Source organism: Silene latifolia, chromosome 10, assembly GCF_048544455.1.
Source record: "Silene latifolia isolate original U9 population chromosome 10, ASM4854445v1, whole genome shotgun sequence".
Taxonomy (NCBI): domain Eukaryota; kingdom Viridiplantae; phylum Streptophyta; class Magnoliopsida; order Caryophyllales; family Caryophyllaceae; genus Silene; species Silene latifolia.
The window spans coordinates 157,001,153-157,023,131 of NC_133535.1; the positions used below are offsets into that span (position 1 = coordinate 157,001,153).

Genomic DNA, 21,979 nt, shown 5'->3' on the forward strand with positions numbered 1-21,979 from the left:
CCACATAGAAGAATTTATCACATAATTTATTTTCCGCTGCGAGTTGTATTTATCTTATATTAAGTTTAGTTGGATAAATTGTAATAACATGTAATCGTTAAGTTTTAATTTAAAGTACTTTGGTATTGTTGTACTTTGTTATTCACTACCTCGGGAAACCGAGATGGTAACAGTCCGGTTTATTAGGGAATGTCTTGCTAAAGGCTCCTAAATAAACCGGGGTGTTACAAAGTGGTATCAGAGAGAACGATCCTCATGCCTAAACCAATGAGCCCAATGAACATAGGAAGTGTCTAATTAAAATGAACCCCGGATAGAACTCATTAGAGCACACTAAGGTAAGGTATGAGTTAGGGGCCCCCTCACACCGAACCAGCGGCCCTCTCAGTTTGACCCGGGAACCCTGAGTGTACATGAGAGAAAGGGTAGAAAAGTTGCTTGAGGTTGAACATGAAATTCAAATATCGTTGCCTAAGTATTAACTGATTGATACGTTGATTATTGCCTAATCAAATTGATGAATACCTTGAGACCCATATATTCTAACCATTCTCACAGACCACGCTACGGTAGGTATTTTGTATGACTGATGACGTGATCATAAATGTTGTGGAAGTGAGAAATAAGATTTCGAGTCAGGTTAATAATCAATGAAGTGTTGTGCTAGTCGTGAGCATGAAAACAATTGTGAGTCGATGATAGTTACCTGGTTGGATGTTGAATGATGTGTTGATAGTACTATTATGTCTAGTAATATGCGGTTACGTGATCCCAAAGCCATGCTAGTATAGTCTTGTGATAGTAATTAGAAACACTTTTGAATTGCATGTTTATAGTCATAGCAATCGTGATTTAGATGTACGGAGTAGATCGATAGGCGAAGGGATTCTACGGGATAGATGTTTACGAAAGTACAGTGTGAGATTTAAGTTAGGATGGGTTAGTATCGATAATATGGTTGTAAGAGTTTGGAACATAGAAAATGAACGACTTAGTCTTTGAAACTTGCTTTGTTTGATTGTACCCTTTAATTGACCTTACTGCCATTTCTTTTCTGTTTATTACCCATCGATGAAAATTTAAAGAGAGATAGCCTCGTGAGTTAGCGTTCATTTGACGTTGGCTTCATGCTTATATGATATACAGACTAGGAGTAATAATTATTTTAGTGGGCTGTGGTCAGGAAGTTTCTGTGCAGTGATGTTTGACCAACGATTTTGTAAAAAAAAAAAAAAAAAAAAAAAAAAAAAAAAAAAAAAATCCTCATTTAAATTGTATTAATCATTTTCGCATAATTCCAACTCCATCAGTCATAAAATTCGCATATGTTTTCAAATTGATAAGCCACGAAAATTTTTGATGTCTCTATATTAAACGGTAGGTTTTGCAAACTGACCCAAGTTTTGGACCAATTGCTGTCACATGTTTGTTTGGACCAACTGAGTTGTAAAATTCTTTAAAAATGAAATTTTGTGCTTTAGACCTAATTCTTTTTCCCCTGTGTTTTTTATCTCTCCGTGTTTTATAAAAATAATATGAATCAAGTTTTAATCGAACGGTTATTTATTCGTGATCTTTGAAAGTTACAACGTGAAACATGACTTGTAAATGTGTGTTCTAGGTTGAGTTTCATACAGTTGTTGATTAATTCATGAGCCTTAGTAATGTGAATTTATAATGCTTTATATGACGATAGTAGCACGCATGTTCAGTAGTTATGTATCTTAACCAGTGATAAAATTAAAGTCTAATCAATAACCTTGTTGGCATGATAGTATGAGTAGAATTGGATAGCTTAATTTGATTTTTAATCAAGGGTGAAATGTTATACGAGTCCAGTTGTTTGCATACGTTATATACATTTGGCATGTTGTAATATTTCTAGGGTGTTCATCATAATTGCATAGTGGTCGGATATATATAAATATAAAACTACAGTGTCATATCGTGGTAAAGTCGATGGCGTTAAATGATAATTTGATTGTTCTAATATAATCGCATGAATTTTTGTAATAATTATGTTTAAATGTTTACACATGGATGGTAATAATGAGTATGTCCAAATGTTCACACATGTAGGATGTCATCTGAGTTTTTAAGACTTTCATGTGAGTTGTGTGCCTAAAGTTATACTTATTACTTTCATTGCATTAAATTATTTCAATTGAACCTAAAACCTATAACATGATAATAACCGTGTTGCTATTCATTATTGAATATGTTTGTTATTATATTGTCATAAAATGCTAAAGTGATTCTTGCAATCGTAACACGACATTTAGCATATCTATATTCTCGAGTCATCACTAACAATTATATTCTAATAAGGATTGTTTATGATAACTATGTTGGCAATATTATAATGGGATAACCCTTTTATGATTAAATTACGATATATGAGTCGACACCTAAGCTTGTTTTGTTTAAAGGAATTGAATTAAGTTTATCTGCTTTTGAGTTTCGTAATAAGCTGTAAGTGGATTCTATGACGGCCCTGTTATAAGGTCGTGTTAAGAAAATTATTCACCGTCCAGTATGAAAGTAAAAGTTTTGAAAAAGGAAGTTAAAATTTGTCATATGAGTATAAATTGAATGAGATTTCCGGCCGATTAATGTCCGTTGCATGGTTCATAATTTTGCTAGTCGGGGGGAATGAAACTAGAACGGAGTCACAAGTAGTGAGTTAATTTAGTCATGTGGTTTGTTCATGTAACGAATTGGTGGGTTGTGGTTAGTTATGAATGTCAAAACGGGAAAGGTAACGTGATGATTTAAGTGAGTTATGTGATTAACGCGATATGTTGATATTAGCATGATATGCAAGGGAATAATTGTAAATTGGTGCAGTTAAATACATTTAATCTTTTATGTCATGGTATTGGGTGCAGTCAAAATATATTTAAAACCAAGAACGAAATTTTATGCATGATAGTCTTGTATGTTAACTTTCCAATATCGTTGTTTACTCGCTTGTTTGACTCGACCAATATGTTTGTAGAATTCATCAATCAAGGTGCATTCGTCATTCGTGAATAATTCCCAAACCCTTTGCTATAAGAATTAAAAATATGTCTAGGATGATAAGTAATGCGAAACTGGATGTCTTCATTTTATTGGTGATTCTGTGTCTTGACCTAAATCTGTAAAATTAAGTAAAGGAAAGTCAGATTGGACCTATTAGGTTATAAATTTTCATAAATCGATTTATCAAAGTATTGACCCTAATTCTTTTCGGATGTTGAGTGATTCCCTATGTTTCTAAGGTAAAAGACTACCCTAATTGGTAAAATGAATAATTACTAATGCTTTTTACTGGAAACGGTAGTCTCTTTCAGTTGTTAGCCGTGGTTTGAGATCTGTAGTTATAATAATAAAGGTTACGAGGACGTAACCATGTTTTTAGTTGGGGAGGATTGTAAAATCTTGATGCTTAATTTGCACTTGTTTGTAGGTTATAGTTGACCAAGTTGACCTTTAGTTGTGGGGTACCTATGCGGATGAGTTCGATATGTTTTGTTCCTACTTCGGTTAGTTGATTGATGTGTAAAAGGAGAGTGTGATTAAACTACTGGTAATGTGTTATGAGTTAGCCTATGAGCTGAGTTATGGTTACGGGAGATACGTTTGCGGTCCAGTGCGACCACGGTTAATGAGTTTATGTTGAGTTTGAGATCGGAATTGAGATGGAAAGATGATGGTGTTCTCAGATGAGTACTTAGTTGTTATACATTTGTGTTCTCAGGTAGTTAGTAGTTGCAGTTAGTTGAGTTAAGAAAAGACGAGTTAAACTTCGAGACGAAGTTTATTTTTAGGAGGGCAGAATGTAACATTCCGTATTTGTCATGTTAATTGGTGTGTCAAAAGTGTGTGTTAACCGTGTTAGAAATGCGTGACGTCCGTAAGTACAATATACAATACCTTTCTGTTGTTGAGTATGGGAGCGAACTTCGGGACGAAGTTCATTTTAAGGGGGGAAGACTGTAATACCCCGTATTTTTATATAATTAATTAAACGGATATTACTAATTAAGGCGGGTAAATTGTTGAGTCGATAATTATGTTAAGTTATTTTATTTAACTCGCGTCGTATCGAGCTAAGTTAATTGAGTCGGTTTTATATGGAATTCGAAATGTGAGCTGGACCATTGAGCTGGCCCATTAACCTGTTTCCGCCCATTTAACCCTAATTAACCCTAAGCCCGAATCATAACCCTAAACCTAATTACAACCTAAACACTACCCTAATCCCTACCCTCTACCCGCCTCCCTCCTACCTCTCTTCTTCGTATCCAATCTCAAGCCTCACGCAATTCGAGAGAGAGAGAGAGAGAGCGTGGGCGTGTGACGACGCAGCAGGGAGGAGCTTAGAGTGTTTGTCGACGTCTATGGGTGGCCGTGGTGGTGGCCGTGGTGGCGGCGAAAATGTAAGTACGCAACCCTTTCCTCTGTTTTCAGTTTTCTGTCGAGTTATTGTGGATTGTTTCGTGTCTTATATGGGTGTTGATGGTGGCTGTTAGTAAGGTGAGGGAGTAGTGTGGTAAGGGTCGAGTGTAGTGGTGGTTGCTGAGGTGGTTATAGGTGGTGTTGGTGGTCGTGAAAGGCGGCAGCGATAGGGGAGTAGAACACGGGTTAAGCAGCAGGTTTCAGATGGGTTTTAGATGGTTGGGTTTGGGGTGGTGCCAACGTCGACTAGGGGGAGGTCGACAAGGTGGTGTTGTGGTGTCTGTGTTCGTGGGTTGGCGGCGAGCTGAATGGTGGTGATAAAATAGTTTATGGTTGGTGGTTGCGGTGGTGGTCAGGAGAGAAAATGAGGTGTTTGGGGGTGCGTGGTGGTGAACCAGGCCAAATGGCGGCCGTGGTTCACCTCGCCGGCGGGAGTCGACCCTACTGGCGGTGGTCTCTGGTGGCTGGGATGAAGTGGGTGTTGGGGCTGGTGGTTGGCACGGCCCTGTGGTGGCCGGTGGTGGTGCGTGGGTGATAAGTGGCATTTTAGTCGTATTTTACCACGCATTTATACCTTATTCCGACTCGATTTTGCGTGCTAAAATGATTAAATAGCTCATTTATTAATTAATTAAAAGTTTGTAATTTTATTATATTGATTACAAATAATTGATGTTCTGGTAGAATTAGTTAATGCGGTTGTTGTTATATTGGCTATGTAGGTACGAGCTCGTGAATAAGAGAAAGATCGTGTAACGAGATGGATCGAGATGGGTCTATAAATAAACAAAGAAGGGAGCAAAGTACAATAAACAAAAGTCAACTATTGACTTCAACCAGATTTTCACAAACAAACCAGTTGGCATTCACTTCCCCTTGATCCATCTTCATCTGCAACATAGACAACATCACCTGCATCTCCATTCACCAACACCAAATTCATTCACCATGCTCGTGTTCATACCTCCATCACCATTAACTCACCTCCATGGCCGTACACATCATCCCCTGCTCCATCTTCATCGTCTTCACACCGTCATCATTCCACCATCAACCTTTTCTCGCATCACCAGCAGCAACATTGCAAACAACTCCATCAATTACCACCATTCACCATCCACCATCACCATTGTTGCGCGCCTGAGCTCAGTCCATCACCATCCTCCGTCAATGCACCTGCAAACGACATCCATGGCAGCTCAAACACAATCTCCATCACCACCTGCTCCGCCCCATATACTCCACCATTCATCCACCAACATCAATAACAGCAGCCTGGTTTCAAAACCCGACACCGGAGCGACAACAACAGCCGCATCCCCATTTCAGTCATCAAATTGACCAACCACGGCCACCACGGCATGACCCAGTCAGCCGCTGACAACCCGACTCCAGTCCGCCACTCAGTTTGATTGAGCAGCCCAGAAATAATCCTAGATCGAGTCGCCTTGACTCGATTGCGGCATCGAAACCCGAGTTGAATTGCGGTCGATGCTTTTAAGGAAGAAGGAAGAAGAAATCAAGAAGGGGATTTAATTGCAGCTAACGGGTAAAACTTTGCAGCCGAGGGAGTTAATTATGCCCGGTCGGGTGAAGGTGATGCCCGGTCGGGTATAATGTTACCCGGTCGGGTACAATCTTGGAGGAAGCTGATTTGGCCTTTTGCAGAAGAAGACAAAGGATACTTTGAAGCTGTGTGTGGCTGGATGCTGATGTCGTGTGTCATTTGAGGATTAGATTATTATTATTATTATTATTATTATTATTATTATTATTATTATTATTAGATGAGTATAAAACAAAGACCTCATTAGACACAATTAGCTTACCTTAAAAAAATTAGATTAGAAAATTAGACTAGTTCATCCTTCTCTCAAATATTTTAGAACCCTAAATTAATTTTCCTCTTACCCAAATTGTAATCTTTACTCAAAAATTAATACAATTGTTCTCTTGTTTATCCAAGTTCTTCCCTTTTCATTAATTTACAATTAGTAATTTTGGGTTGTATTTGGGGAATTGAAGAATCTTTTCATTCTTTCAATCCAAAGTTTACACCTTTTGCAATTAAGTGGTATAATTTCTCTTCCTTATTTCATTTGTTTACATTTTGTTTTTCTCTTAATTCTTGTTTAGTTGTTCATGTTAGAATACTACTTCTTGTTGTTTAATTGATGCTAATCTCTCTCTTGTTCATCTTTTCTTTGTTTTCCATTGTTGTTGCTCTCAAAGATTGAGTCTTTGAGTTTATTGAGTTAAAGTTTGTGCCTTTAGTTTAATCTTCATTGTCTCTTGAATTAAATTGTCTTTTCTTATAATTTAAGTTGGATTGTTGCATGATTAGTAATAGAATTTGTACTTCCATCATGATTATGCATAAAGTTTCCATCTTTGTTGTTTATTTAGCCTTTAGAGACATGATTAGTGAGTAGTCTCTTTCTAGGACTCGGTTTGACCCGATATGGGTAATTTCATTAATTAATCATCATTAAGGCTAATTTGTGGGGGAAATTGGTGAGGGTAGTTTAGAGGAATTTGCTTGCTTAAGGTTTGGGTTTTGGGTAGTGTCGACTTGTGACCCTTGACCACCAACGGAAGTTGGTTAGGTTGTAAGTGGGATACCCGATATTTGACCTTAGAACCGACTAAGGTTGAGACCTAGGAAGGAGAACCGAGGGAGGGTGCCTCTAGACTAGCGTTTGAAATCGACCTCCGGAAGGGGGAGTGGGATGACCCGGAATATGATGAGTGCTTAATGACCTTGACCATTTACTTGACCTCCTTGGGAAAATGCATGTTCTTGGGGTTGTCGGGTTTTGAGTTAGGGATACCGCTTTCGAACCGGGAGGGGGTTAGTCGGAATAGCTAGTGTCCTATCACGAGACCTAGGAAGGGAGGTTCTAGGCGAATTAGAGCCATCTCCCCCTCACCTAACTACCCCTTTTGATTAGCCGAGACGATTAGTATGTGGAGTTGCTCATATTCATGGTCGAACCGAGTTCTAGTCCTTCTCTTTATTTGATCTATCCCTTATCTTTTAACTTGTTATTTTCTTGTCTAGTTCATAGTCTTTAAATTTGTTAGTCTAGTGTTAGTTCGTTACCACCATCTTTGTTTCTTTCCGACTTAGCTAAGCACGAGAATTTAGACAATTAGTAATCACCCATGCTCCCTGTGGATTCGACCTCGACTACCCTACTACATTAGTTGAGTAAATTGTTTGATTGGGGGAGTGCGACAAACCCCGTATATCAGTGGGTGAGAGCGAAGGTGTGCGTGTGTGTAGTCGGGTGCGATTCGTTCTCTTTATTATTTAAATTATCGTGTTGGTAATTTAATGAACTTCCGAGTTATTTAAAGACGGGTTTTCATAATTTAATCATTATATTTCGTAATGGGTCGCATTCTTAATTAATTTATTAATTCCCGAGTGTATTAAAATAATTAAAGACGGGTTTGAGTCGGGATTGTCGAGTTGTTCAAATGGTTGATTCGGGTTTTTCTTAAATCGCATAAATCGTTAATCCTTTAATTATCATTTGGTTTAGTTCCGAGTTGCTTAAAATAAAATAATAATTAATCATAATTAATTATCTTGAGTCGGGTTGTTAAAAGAGGAAAGTTACTATATCGGGAAACTTCCATTTTAAGAAATTCTACTTTGGTAACCTTCTATTTTGGGAAGTTGAGTCAAATACTAATCGGGTTATTTTAGCTATCAATTAGGCATAAGTTGGTGTCGGGAATGTATTTCGGGAAAGCTTCTATTTTGGGAAATTACTATATTTAGTAGTTAGTAATTATAATTATTATAATTGTTTTAGGTGACGAATTCGTGAAGGATCGATAATCAAATTCATTGCTTTACTTTCTCGGATCGCTTAATCGCTTAATTGGATTTGCTGGCACTTTGAGGTAGGGAAATACACTTGTCCTATTATCGTTATTGATCGAATTGTGTTGACTTGTTTCATGGTGGTTGAATTACGTTATCATTTATATTCGGGAAGGTGATTGATTGATTTGATCGTATTGAGTATGATATCACAACATCGGGTAACTGGCATGACTTTACGATTTATCAGTTCAGTGATTTATATACATATTGCATTGCATTAATTACTGTTGAGCATTTCATATGCATTGGAGTTGGAGGATGATGTGGTAGTGACGATGTTGAGATACGATGTGATGTTGTGATAAGGCCCAGGCGGGTTCTGCAGACTTGCCCTGGTGTCCTCACCGTGTTGAGTCGGATCGGCTTCGGTCGATATATAGTCTACCGGGGATCGGTATGGGTCGGGCGTTCGGGGTATGAGATGTGTGTGATGAGTTGAGATGGAGATGGAGGTGGCGGAGTATCATGCATATCATATTTTATTGTTTTATTGTTTTCCCTACTCAACCTCGCGGTTGACCACATTCCCGTGTATTCGTGAACACCGTGATGAACCATAATGGGAGCAGATTTGATAGGTACTAAAGATTAGCTGACTTGGGAGCTATGGGGTGCGTGAGGACTTGGCCAATCTACCTAGAAGTTTAGACCACATAGAAGAATTTATCACATAATTTATTTTCCGCTGCGAGTTGTATTTATTTTATATTAAGTTTAGTTGGATAAATTGTAATAACATGTAATCGTTAAGTTTTAATTTAAAGTACTTTGGTATTGTTGTACTTTGTTATTCACTACCTCGGGAAACCGAGATGGTAACAGTCCGGTTTATTAGGGAATGTCTTGCTAAAGGCTCCTAAATAAACCGGGGTGTTACAACAACCGTTTGCAAAAATTAAATACGTAATAAAAAGGCATTCACGGCATTCAAGATAAATGATAAATAAAAATGCATCAACTAAAAACAAATTCATTCGTGACATAATTCCGTAATTATGTTAAATTTATCCAAACCACCTTTTAATGATTAAAATTCATGTGATAAAACCGCTTCTATCATTTAATTTTAATCCATTACAATCCGTCACTTTAAATACGCTTTAAAATAACTTAATGGTACGTGTGTGAACCGTTTCACAATCATAGCGAGCGTACAATATCCGTATAAAGTACATATTGAAGCCAAAAGAAAATTTAAATCAAAAGAAAAAAATTTTCAAAGCTGTTAAAACGGAAATCCTTCGATCCAGGGACATAAGTGCTCGATCGAGGGACAAAAGGGCTCGATCGACTGAACTGCAAGTCGATCGAGAGGGTTGCAAACAGAAGTGCTCGATCGACTAAACGGTAGTCGATCGAGTACTTATATCAAACAAAGCCGCTCGATCGAGTACGAGGACTCCTCGATCGAGCAGTGGGGTTTTGGAAATGGTCGATCGAGTACAGCAAGGACTCGATCGAGTGAAAACAAGACAGAAAACCACTCGATCGATTAAAAACATGGTCGATCGAGCACAAAACTTTCTGAAAACTTCAAACCCTCGAGAAAACAGTTTTGTTGAAGCAAAACAAATGCAATTTTGATCAAAACCGATTAAAATCAATTCTACAAATTTGCAAAACTTGACATATTGTTATAATCTCCGTATAAAACAACAATATGCAAAAAAAAAAAACAACGAAAACAACATGAAATAACCGTGTAAAACATGTCACGGTTTCATAAAAAACACAACAGCCAAATCAAAAAAATTTCTGCCGTGAGAAAAATTGGCTGATGCCGCACGGTTTTTAAGACAAAAACAATCGTTTCAAAATCGTTTTATGAAAAACACATAGAAAATTTACGTGGCCTCGCTCTGATACCACTTGTGGGTTAATATCCGTATAATACCCTTTAAATTTAGGACTATAACGTAAATTTAAACATGTGATTATTGTCATAAAACATAAATACAATAGAAACGATAAGGAACAAGAAATAACCTCGGGTCCTTTGATGCACGGCGTAAAGAACAGAAATCAAACGAGATTCCCTCCTAATTGTTGCACCCAAGACCTTGTCCGAGATATGCCCTTGTGCTAGATGGTGTTCTCCGATTGCCTTGCAATATTGGGAGAACTGATGTGTGTTTTTTCGAGATGAGAGATCTCGCCGAGGAGAATGCTCTTCAAAACCCTAATAATTTTTTTTTGGCAAAAATGAATTAGATTAGACAAGAGGAGAAAACCCTCCTTTTGTCTATGTGAGGCTCGGCCAAACCGAGTGAGAGGAGAGCTCGCGGGCTTTTTAATTTCCTCTTCACTTAAGCTCGCGGTCCGGTCCAAAACTCGCTAAGTGTATATGACGCAGTCTGATTATAAACTGTTATCGGTTATCGGAAATTAAGGCATCAGCTAATAATACGGGTTAGCTGAATTATTAATACGTGTCCGACAAAACAGTATTGTATAATTATATTCAATATACATTTAATTAAATATAAATCGCTTATATTTAATTTTACGAATTAATCGTTAATTCGCCTTAGCCCATGATATTTAATCTGTATTAAATATAATATCTCAACATCACATATTTGACTAATTACTAGTCAAATAACTCGGACTAACTGGTTAGTCAATTTTGGCATCTACATGACAGCATTTTCATACCGTCACATCTCTCGAACGTATCTTATAGGTGTGACTTTTAGGGACCAGTTGATCACCGCCATCTGTATGACAATAACGTCAAACTTATCTAGCAAGCCAACCGTTATTGATAAACGTGGATCAACTGATAATAATACCAAAGTATGCCCTTTGATCCTTTTAGAGGTTTATAAGTCCTTGCACTAACTGTTAAGGACACCAACCCCAACACCGATTTCCCACCAACAATTCGAGTTTTTCGTCATGATTCCCTATGACTAGCTATTGGGGTGATACGTAAGCATGAGATGACTCTAATTCGCCTAATACCTCCCTCTTGGGTTCACATTATGACACTAGTTCTCCCAACCCCCTCCCTTTCGGTCTCGGAGGCCGAAATCCTAAGGTAGAAACCCGGCTAACCTTGAAATGTGCACTTTCCCAAGTTATCCTAGCTTCACCTAAGTCCATTAAGCCCTCATCATTTTCCGAGTCATTCAACTCCTTCTCTCAAAGGTCGAATTCAAACACTAGTCTAGAGGTGCCCTCACTCGGTCTCCCTTTCGGTTTCAATGTAGGTTAGCAAAAGGTCCAATTTTCGGATACCCGATTCCTGACCTAACCAACTTCCGTTGGTGGACAAGGGTCACAAACCAACATTACCTAAATTAATCAAATTATCATATCAATCCTCTAGCCTATCCTTACTAATCCTCCCCAACAACTATTTTTATAGGAATCAATCAAATAAACCACTCATGTCGGGTTTAAATCGATTCCTAGTTAAAGGACTACTCACTAATCATGTTTATTAAGACAAAACAAATGATAAAGGTTGACACTTTAACAATAGACATGTTATCAAATTGATTTCTATAACTAATCATGCAATTAGTAACAATGATGATGATAATAAACTAATTACGCTTTGATTAAAGTTTAATTAAAAAAAAGTTGATAACTTTAACTACAAGTAACGTAAATATTCAAAAATAAGACAAACATAAACTAAGGAAAATGAAATTGATGAAATAAAACAAAAAATTAACGAGAAGTAAAGAAATTATACCAACAAAGATGAAATAAATAAACTTGATTGAATTAATTGCTTGAATAATTGAAGAACAAGATGAGATTGTTCTTTCGCATGAATAACCAGAAAAGAAAGTGCACTTTGTTGATATGAGTAATACTTTCAATCCTTTTAAGCACTAGTCAGCTTTTAAGCCTATCAATGGACCTTTTCAATGGGGTACCCCACCCGAATAACGTCTTCGGTTCAGTGGAGTATTACACACCCCCACTTGAAAAACGCAACGTCCTCGTTGCGCCTGACATCATCTGACCACATCCAATTAGCGAAGCCCATAATCCCCCCCCGCTATGTTGGCTGACTCGGGTACTCAAGACCACAGGCTCACCAGACGGTCGTAGGATTGCTCTGAAACCACTTATAACACCTCGACCCAAATCTAGGGTCGAGAGCGGTCACTCATGGTAACTTGCCAAACTGTGTACATGACCCACAGATCAACACGGGTCCTTTCCAGCGCATTTTTCCTCACTCATGAGCATCCCGGGAACCTTCACAGGAGGTCACCCATCCTAAGATTACTCACAGCCAAGCACGCTTAACTGTGGAGTTCTTTCGTATGGATAACAAGAATAGAAAGTGAACTTTGTTGATATGAGTAGTACTTTCAATTTCTTCAAGCACTAGTTAGCTTTTAAGTCTATCAATAAACCTCTTCAATGGGGTACCCCACCCAAATAATGTCTACGGTTCAGTGGAGTATTACATATCTAGTGGTGTTGCAAATAATAGGGTTTAACTATTTATACAAAAGGCCTAAGAACACAATTACAAGAGTCAAAATTGAGCAAAGCCCAAATGACGGACCCGTCCGGTGTTGGAGAACGCCAGCCGCCTCCTCTTTACGCCGGATGGACCTCGGTTACGCACATTCCTAAAAAGATACACCCACAAGGCTAATTTTATACACCCTATGTGTAACACTCCACATACCAAGGTGCCTTACCAAGGACTAGCCTAGCATGTGAAGCTGCTACCATCTCGGTTGCCCGAGGTAAGTATATCAAAAGTAACCATTCAAGAACAATTATTAAAGTATAAATTTTAGTGAATACATCGTCTCAACCGAAAACCAAAGTAAAAGTATATAAATCTCAATACATTAAAACAAAGTATCTAAACTCGTAACAACGGAAGCTAGACTCAAAGTGATGACATCCCATTCTCGTCCCCGCAGCTATAGATAACCATCACCTGTCAAAATATGCTCACCATTCCCGAATGGATCACCACAGTTTTACAAAACAACAACGGGGTTAGTCAACTGAATAATCAAGATAAGCAATACATAAGAACAGCCACGACAACAATTATACAACCATCCTCCACTTCTATTCATGCCTCATGTCTCATATCTGACTACACACTCAAGTGTGTAGTCTTGCCAGATTACTGCCGCAATAGATAATTCACACCGCTAGTGGAGGACCGCAACCTTGCCCATTTAAGCCCCGCTCATCGCAACGAGCAACAACCCATGTCCATTAATGTGCACATCCTCCTTGTGACGGGAACCACAAGGGGTGAATCAAGGGCGTGAAGCCACTCCCGCAAGTGACTCCACTCAGTTGAGGGCGCACCTCGCAAACCACAGACAATCAACAACCAACCACAATACTGATACAATTAATGTCAATAAACAATTACATACAACAGCATGCCAATCAATCAAATAACCATCTTAAATCAATTAAGCAGTCAAATGAGTAGCGAAATCCTACCTTAGCGCTGATCCAAAAACAAGTATACAGCGGAAGTTAGAAACACTCTTCTACAAATCCTTCGCCTAACAATTAACACAACAAAACCTATGTCACAACCATAATATTCTACCTTTTTCCTAATATAAGCCACTAGGGCAAACCCTAGAAAGCAATATAACCAATTAACAAAGATACTAGTGACTTACTGACGCAACTGATATTGAAGAGACGAACAAAAACATCTCGAATGATAAAAATTGCCTTGAGAGTGATTAGGGTGATTTGGGAGAGATGAACGTCGTTAGGTTTTGGTAAAAATGATTTAGAAACTGTAAAAGCGTAACTTATATAACCCCTAATCACCTTAACTAAACCGTGGAATTTAACCTTTCAGACCAGATACTCGGCCGAGTAATAAGAGTACTCGACCGAGTACGCCCTACTCGGCCGAGTAATACACTACTCGTTCGGGTGTTCCCAGACAGTACCCTGACCAGAAAACACTCGACGCTCTACTCGGCCGAGTTAGCCCTATTCGGCCGAGTATACTAGACTTAGAAAACCGTGATATTACACTATGAGGTCTCGTTGCACCTTGACTGAAGTCGTTACACCCATGCTTAACTCAATACACCCACAAGGCTAATATGATACAACCTATGAGTCATTGTTAAACCTTGACTGAAGTGCTTACGCCCATAAGGCTTAGAAGGACTTCAAGACGGCTTCAAATCTTCACTTCTCTTCTTGCAAATGGTTCCGGCCTCTACACGATCTCTTACTTCACCTAGAAAAGCGCGAAGTATTACAATAATCTAGGAAAGCCATGAATAAAGTATGTAAATGCAAATTGATCATAGAGCAAGACTAATTAGCATAGGAATGCATCAAAATTGAGATAAAGTAAAGAGTTTTCGGTTAAAATTGTAGGGCGATAATGTAGTTATCAGGACGCCTGTATTTTTGACTCATATACCATTTTCTCTTACAGGAAACACCACCTTGGTTAGCAAAGAATTCTGATGAATATAATCCACTTTGTTGTTGCTTGGGGAACGATATGACGACACAGGAAAACATAGCAAGGTACTTAGTTTCACTGGATGAACATTTGTTAAGAACTTTGGGCAAAGCTAGGTACCCATTGGACCAGTGTAGCACTCTAATTTTGGACAAAGGCCATCGAAGCATTGTCTTCATTGCTATGCAAAGAGGCTTCTCGCAGTTAGTGAAGCAAATACTCAACTCAGATCTTCCTTACGAGTTGAATGGCCAGAACGGTGAAACTCCTCTACACTATGCCTCTAAATGCAACGGTATGAAGTTCTCACCATCGTCTTGATTCAATATCATTTCTTTGAGACTTTGACACCACAGTTTAAGAATCCGGCGCTTGACACTTGGACAAAGGTATGACACATTGAGACTCTGACACCTCATTTTAAGCTAAAATAAATATGGTCTAGCCTGACCCTTTGACACGCACCTATGTCAGATACTTTTAAACGAGTACGAATAACATAACATACAAGACAATAAACACCACCATTCATGACCTTGGAATTAACATATGCAGAGGAAGTGTCGAGGCTCTTACTTAAAAAACATCACGAGCTCCTCACGAAGGTGTCTTCATCTGGTAAGACGATGCTTGATCAAGCTGTCGAAGATGGTGCTACTTGGTTTATTAGATTGATGCTTACACAAGAAGAGAGCATACCATGGACCAAAGCATACAAGAAACTAATATGGCACATGAACAAAAATGGTGACACTCCCCTTCACATAGTCATGAAAAGGGCACATTGAAATTGCAGAACTTTTAATCCAAGGTTTCAAGTCTGCCCTCCAAAAGGAAGCCGAATATTGCGATGCTGCAGATGATGGGTTTGAGCCTGGATATGATCTCATGGGTGTAAATCCACTCTACATTGAGAATTTTGAAAAGGACATACCATTAGTTCTGTCCTTGCGAAGAAAACACGACGATTGTGGAGTAATGTTGTCCAAGGAGACTTTTCCATTAGTAGTGAACTACAGCCTTATTCCCTTATACAAAAAATGCTTACCTGTTGCCATGGATAATGGTTGTCTATCATCTGCCAAGATGATACTAGAAAGAATATTAACTCATGATATAGGTAATTTGGGAGATCGTCTCCATGGTGCTGGAATTACAAATCCTGTTGTTCGTAAGATGGCCAATCACTTAACTGTAAAATATCCAGGTACATACGACACGCTTACATCTATTAGATATATTATATATACCTCATCATGCAGTCTCTCTCTCCTAGTGATTGAACTTATTGTTTAAATTTTTTGGGTTGTTAGTGAAGCAAATAATGATAAACTCAGAGGACTTTGAAAAGTTCTTAGAAGTACTTCCTAGGTTCCATGGGAAAAATCATAAGGATTCAAAAACAATCCTCAAAGAAGCTGTGGAAAGAGGTGAAGATTGGTTAGTCAGATTGGCTTTGAAGAGCGACATACACTTAGTTACAGAGTCCGCACCAGCTTGGCAATTAGAATGCGATAAGGGCTACTTTTCCACTCTACTTGTCTTTCTTGAAGTGTGTGATCCTGAAAAATTCATGAAAATTTGCAAGGACGAGAACATCTTAGTTTCTACACGATGGGTACATAACTAATACGGTCTTGAATGCAATTTTCTTAATGAATTATCCTAAAACAATAACTTTTATTATGCAAAAAGGGTCACTACTCACTAACTTATCATATACTGTCAAATTTTTGCAGTTTGAACATTCACAAAATATGGACTATTTTAAGCTGCCATTGTTTAAGGCGCTCTTGAACAAACGTGATAAGCATGGAAGGACACCATTGCATCATGCTATTCAGCGTGACGACCTTGAACTGACTAAAGCGTTGTTGGAAATTGAGGGAATTGACGTTAGCATCAAGGATAAAAACGGTAAAACAGCCATTGATTTACTTCAAAAACACTGCAGATTTTCTCCTTCCTGGGTACGTTCCAATCCCTGACTTTAGGATGTATCCATGTTATATACAGATTTTAGTTTTTTTTTTTTTTTTTTTTAAAGTGAAATAGCCTAAAATAGATTATGACATAGCTCTCAAAAGTGTCAAAAATAATAATATTTGATTCATAATATAGTCTCTTCCATTCCTTTGCCTTGTCTTTTTCTCCACTAATTAATGGTAATTGTCCATCGATCAGCTTCATGCACAACTTTGTTTGAATTTTTTGTCAAATGCGTGTATGATTCCGAATATTGAGAATTTGAACCAAAAGGAATACAATAGAGCAACGAAAAAAGCAAGTGTTTTTGTTAAAGCATTATCCTCGTAACCATTAAGGCATCGGAATTAATTGTTTGGTTAACCAGTATTACTTGAATATTTCAAAAGCAAGTGTTCTGGTTAAATAATCCATTTACTCTATGTTCTGTGTAGTGTAAGATGTGATATCATCATCGTGTGGTGTTTGTTGCCTACAGGGTAAGATGTGTGAAGAAATCAAACAACACTCGGCTCTCAAAGAACTCAAGTACCTTTTCTGGAAGATATCATTTGAGGGAATGAAGAACACTATGTCTGTGGTAGCAGCCCTTGTGGCGACCATTACTTTTGCCGCAGGGTTCACCGTACCAGGTGGCCTCGATAGTAAAGACGGGACACCGGTTTTAGCAACAAAGGCAGCATTCCTTGTGTTCTCCGTCTCTAACACAATAGCCAGCATGTGTTGTTCCATTATGGTCTTGTTCATATTGCTCGGCCCAATGATGTGGGACCCTTATCCCTCCCTCATATATGTTAACTTAAGTTTGTCCCTCCTATTGATGTCCCTTGGTGGGACCATGGTGGCGTTTATCACTGGGGTTTATGCCACAATGGTAACCAAAGCCAAGTGGGAAGCCATTTTCGTAATTGTCTCATGCTCCTCGATTTTATTTATGGCTTGCATTGTTATGTTGCTGATCTACTTGTCTCACTTCCAAAAGCTACTCAGCAAGCCGTATATCTGGTTTAAAAAGATTTTTATGGAACACAACTACGTAAACGGTTGGACCTCATTTATTGCTACTGCCAATAGTTCACAACAGCCTGCATGGAGCTCAAACAAACCTATGTCCCAATTCTCTGACAGCACAATGGCTGATGTGCAACCAGGAAGCTCAGACACGGTCGTGCCTATAGCCTCTGGCGATACAATGGCGGTTAATGTGCAATCAGGAATCTCAAACACACTTGTTACTGAAGTCTCCTCAAGTCCACTAACGGAACGACACACACCACGCATAATCATGGAGGTTGGTCAATCTTCTGGCACTTCATATCTGGCACCGAATGATATCAAAATTGAAATTAAACACAACTGAATGAATTGGTAGCACGAATTTTTTATTTCGGCTTGAAACTATCACGTACATTTTAGTTGTATCATCATATCATGTACTAGTACTAATGTTCATGTTCAAAGAGTTCCACCCTGGTTTTGCGAAAAATAATATTGTTATAAACTACTCCCTCTATCCCCGGTCATTTGTTGTCATATTCCTTTTTGGTGTGTCTTACTCAATTATTGTCTTTTCTATATAAAATAAGAATGTTTCTTCAAGCGAAAAAAAAAAAAAAAAAATGGATGACAAAATGCATAGTTGGTCGAATCCATCTTTACCCGGCCCATCATCCATTTCGTGAAAAGATGACGAACTCTATACATTTACTAAGATGGCCAATAAAGAAAATGAGACCGCTCACTACAAGGCTCACAATTCAGCTCTAGATTTTATTTCGAGTTTTATTGAATAATAAATTTCCGTTTATTAAAAACAAAAAAAATAAACATTCTTAAGAGTAGGCCCGGCAAACGGGTCAATTTGGTCGGGTTCGGATTCAAGTCAATTTTGGGTCGGGTCTGCAGACTTCAGGTCAGGCCGGGTTATTTTCAGATAAACTATTATCAAGTTATTTATAGATGATCTTCATTTTGCAACAATGAAAATTTGGGTGGGATTATGTTGGATCGGGTCAAGTTCGGGTCTTGAATACGAATATCAGGTCGGGTCAATTTTGGTAGATCTACTCAAGGATATAACCTTTCCCTCAAAATAGTTCTCACTTAGCACAAAGCGTACTACTAACAACATGGGCTCATATGCTCAATGATGCAAAGTTTGGAGCTCGAGTTAGGCCCAACTTACTACTGGGCTTGAACTTTTTAGTGGTAGCACCAGGGACTATGCAAAATCATTATATACTACTTCATGTTGTGGACTTGTGGTACCTTGCGTATAGACCTGACAAAACGGGTCAACAGGTTGGGTTCGGGTTGGGCCAATTTGGGTCGGGTCAGTTCGGGTTTCTCATTGATTTCAGGTTAACTCGGGTCGGGACGCGTCATTTTGGGTTTCGGTTCTGTTTCGGGTTTGTTTGTCGGGTCAGTTCCGCGTCAAGCGGGTCGGGTTGTTTGGGGTCGGGTCATTTTTGGGTCAATGAATAATAGAGAAATTGTCATTTCAAGTCTTTTCAGTTCAATTAGAGTTATATTTTGTCGGGTCATTTTCGGTTCAGGCCAGTTCAGGTCAAGAAAGCTCGGGTAATGTTCGGGTCGGGTCGGGACAATTCGGGTTTTCAATCACATTCGGGTGATGTAGTTCGGGTCATTTCGGGTCTCAGGTCAGCCTTTTCGAGTCGGTCAATCGGGTCGGGTTGCTTTTGTCAGGTCTACTTGCGCAGCATGAGCTGTTGAGCATCGGAAGTAATAAGACGGGAGATCAGATGAGACATAAAGGTAAGAGGTAAGACAGATATCTCAACTCTTGCCGACGATAAAGTTTGGAATTAATAACTATGTACTCCTCTGTCCCGGTTATTTGTTGTCCTTTTTCATTTGGGGGTGTCTCAATCATTTGTTGTCATTTCTATTTTAAGAATGAACTTGATGAGTAATTTGATTACTCTCATACAATTTATTCCATTTGTCATTTAGTTATTGGCCCTCTCCTCTTTCCTTGGTTTTTGTGCCAGAACCAAAGGACTGTTAGGAATATTTCCTAGTTTCATATTGTACATATTTTGTTAATATTCTCGCTTTCCTTATTCTCGTAATTACCTTAGCTAGCTTGTTTATTTTAGGAAAATATGTTAATAGTTTTCTTCTCTTCCAAGCCTTGTAATAGTATATATATTATGGTTGTAACCCTTGTAAAATCATCAATAACAATTAATCTTTTCAAAACCTTACATGGTATCAATCGCCTCTCGATCCTCATAATCATCGTTCTCCTTAAAACCCTAGCTAGCCATGTCGAGCAACACAATCAAAAACATTCATGAACCGAGTGTCCCACTCTACATCGTCAACCTCACCATGGTGGACAAACTTACACCATTAACATTCATGCAATGGCAAGACCAAGTTGCATCGTTCCTTGTTGGTTACGACCTTCTCAAGTACCTCGATGGTACTCACCCATGCCCACCCGCCACCATCGATGTCCCAACCGAATCCAACAAAACAGCCACCACCACAAACCCTGCCTTCCACACCTGGACTCGCCAAGATCAACTCCTCAAAGGCGCCTTACTTGGCACCCTCACCCCGGAAACTCATGCCCTCGTTATGTGTGCACCAACTTCGCATGATGTATGGACCATACTTACCAACACCTACGCCAAATCAACCCGTGGCCATATCCTACAAGTAAAAGACCGTCTCAAATCCATTTCCAAAGAGGCTACACAATCTGTCACTGACTACATGCACTCCATCAAATCCTGCACCGACAAACTAGCCATCCTAGGCAAACCTATGGACCACGATGACATTATTGCTGAAGTCATTCGTGGACTCGACTACGAAACCTACAAACCCATTATCGACGCCATCAATGCTCGTGGACTCGGTAGGGGATTGGTAAACTCGGTTAGGGGAGAGCTCAGATCGGATATCCGATCCAACATTCCAAAGTACTAGTTCGGATCGGATATCCATATTAGAAATTCCTGAAGTCAGATATCCATATCCAAACCAAATGTTTCGGATATCCAAAATAATCGAATCGGATGCGGATATCCATATTTTGGAATTTACTTTAAATTTAAGTTTGAAACACGATTATATTCATCGTCTTACATGATGATTTTCTTTAGTATTCTTACTCCAATGTTCTCGACATAAAATTTAAGTACCGCTTACATATTTCTCTAATATTTTAAACTTTAATTAAGTTATTGTATAAGATAAACTGTATTTTCACGAAATTATACTAGAAAACTATAGTTTTGGATCGGATCGGATATCCAAAAATTCGGATCGGATATCAGATCAGTTTGAATAATCGGATAAATTAATTTGTTAGTTTTGTATTAAAAAAAATTTACCACGTATTTAGTTTGTAAAAAAAATATGAACTAATATATTAATTTTGTGAAAAAAAATCTTTAAAATTATTTGAAAAAAATTATAAATTAAAATCAATAATTTCATGGTAAAGAATTTTATTAAAATACACATTTCATGACTTTAATCAATTCTTTTGTTTAGTTTTCCGTTTCAATTTTTTTTATCCTCATATTAAAATATGAAAAATTAATAATATTTCTATTTTAAATCTATAAATAATCAATACATATATATAAAGCAGAAACTTTTCGAGCGATATTAGAGAGTCCAACTTTTTTAGAATTCCTAACAAGAGTAGATTTCGAAACAAATTTAATAAAATTATCCTAATAAAAGTAGATTTCTTAATATTTTAATAAAGTTATCCTAATATAAGTAGATTAAATTTATTTTAATAAGATTATTCGAGTAGGTGATACTCAAAATACACAATGTAATTAATTATATGATATATATTAATTATAATATAAACATTATTCATATACTATATCGAGTTAATTAGATTTTAGTCCCTTTTGAAATTCACACTTTTAAAATTACTCCCCTTTGATTCTTTTTGCTAAATTACTCACAAGTTGCATTTCTTCCTAAAATTACTTCAAAACTCCAATTTAAGTGACCTATTTCGTCTGTTTTTGAACTTATTCTGTTTGCGCCTTAGCCAATTTATATACTTTGAAGGTATAACTATGTAGACAAATGGATGGAGAGTTCAAAAATAGAGAAAATAAGTCACTTAAATTGAAGTTTGGAGCAATTTTAGAAGGGGAAAAAAAAGCAACTTAAGGGAGTGATATTAGCAAAAAAAAAAA

The 21,979-nt window shown here is 38.0% G+C and overlaps 1 protein-coding gene across 2 annotated transcripts in view; it reads left to right on the forward strand.

The window, feature by feature from the left end:
* The window catches only part of LOC141606518 (uncharacterized), a 31,137-nt gene extending 12,855 nt beyond the window's left edge, over positions 1-18,282 (forward strand). The window contains exons 2-6 of one of the 2 annotated variants that reach the window (XM_074425673.1): positions 14,763-15,087; positions 15,348-15,999; positions 16,106-16,410; positions 16,532-16,762; positions 17,257-18,282. In XM_074425673.1, the coding sequence (XP_074281774.1) occupies positions 15,681-15,999; positions 16,106-16,410; positions 16,532-16,762; positions 17,257-18,138 (1,737 nt within the window). In that variant the 5' untranslated portion in view covers positions 14,763-15,087; positions 15,348-15,680 and the 3' untranslated portion in view covers positions 18,139-18,282. The remainder of the gene's footprint in view (positions 1-14,762; positions 15,088-15,347; positions 16,000-16,105; positions 16,411-16,531; positions 16,763-17,256) is intronic. The other variant, XM_074425674.1, reaches the window with a different exon arrangement.
* Positions 18,283-21,979: the final 3,697 nt, after the last annotated feature.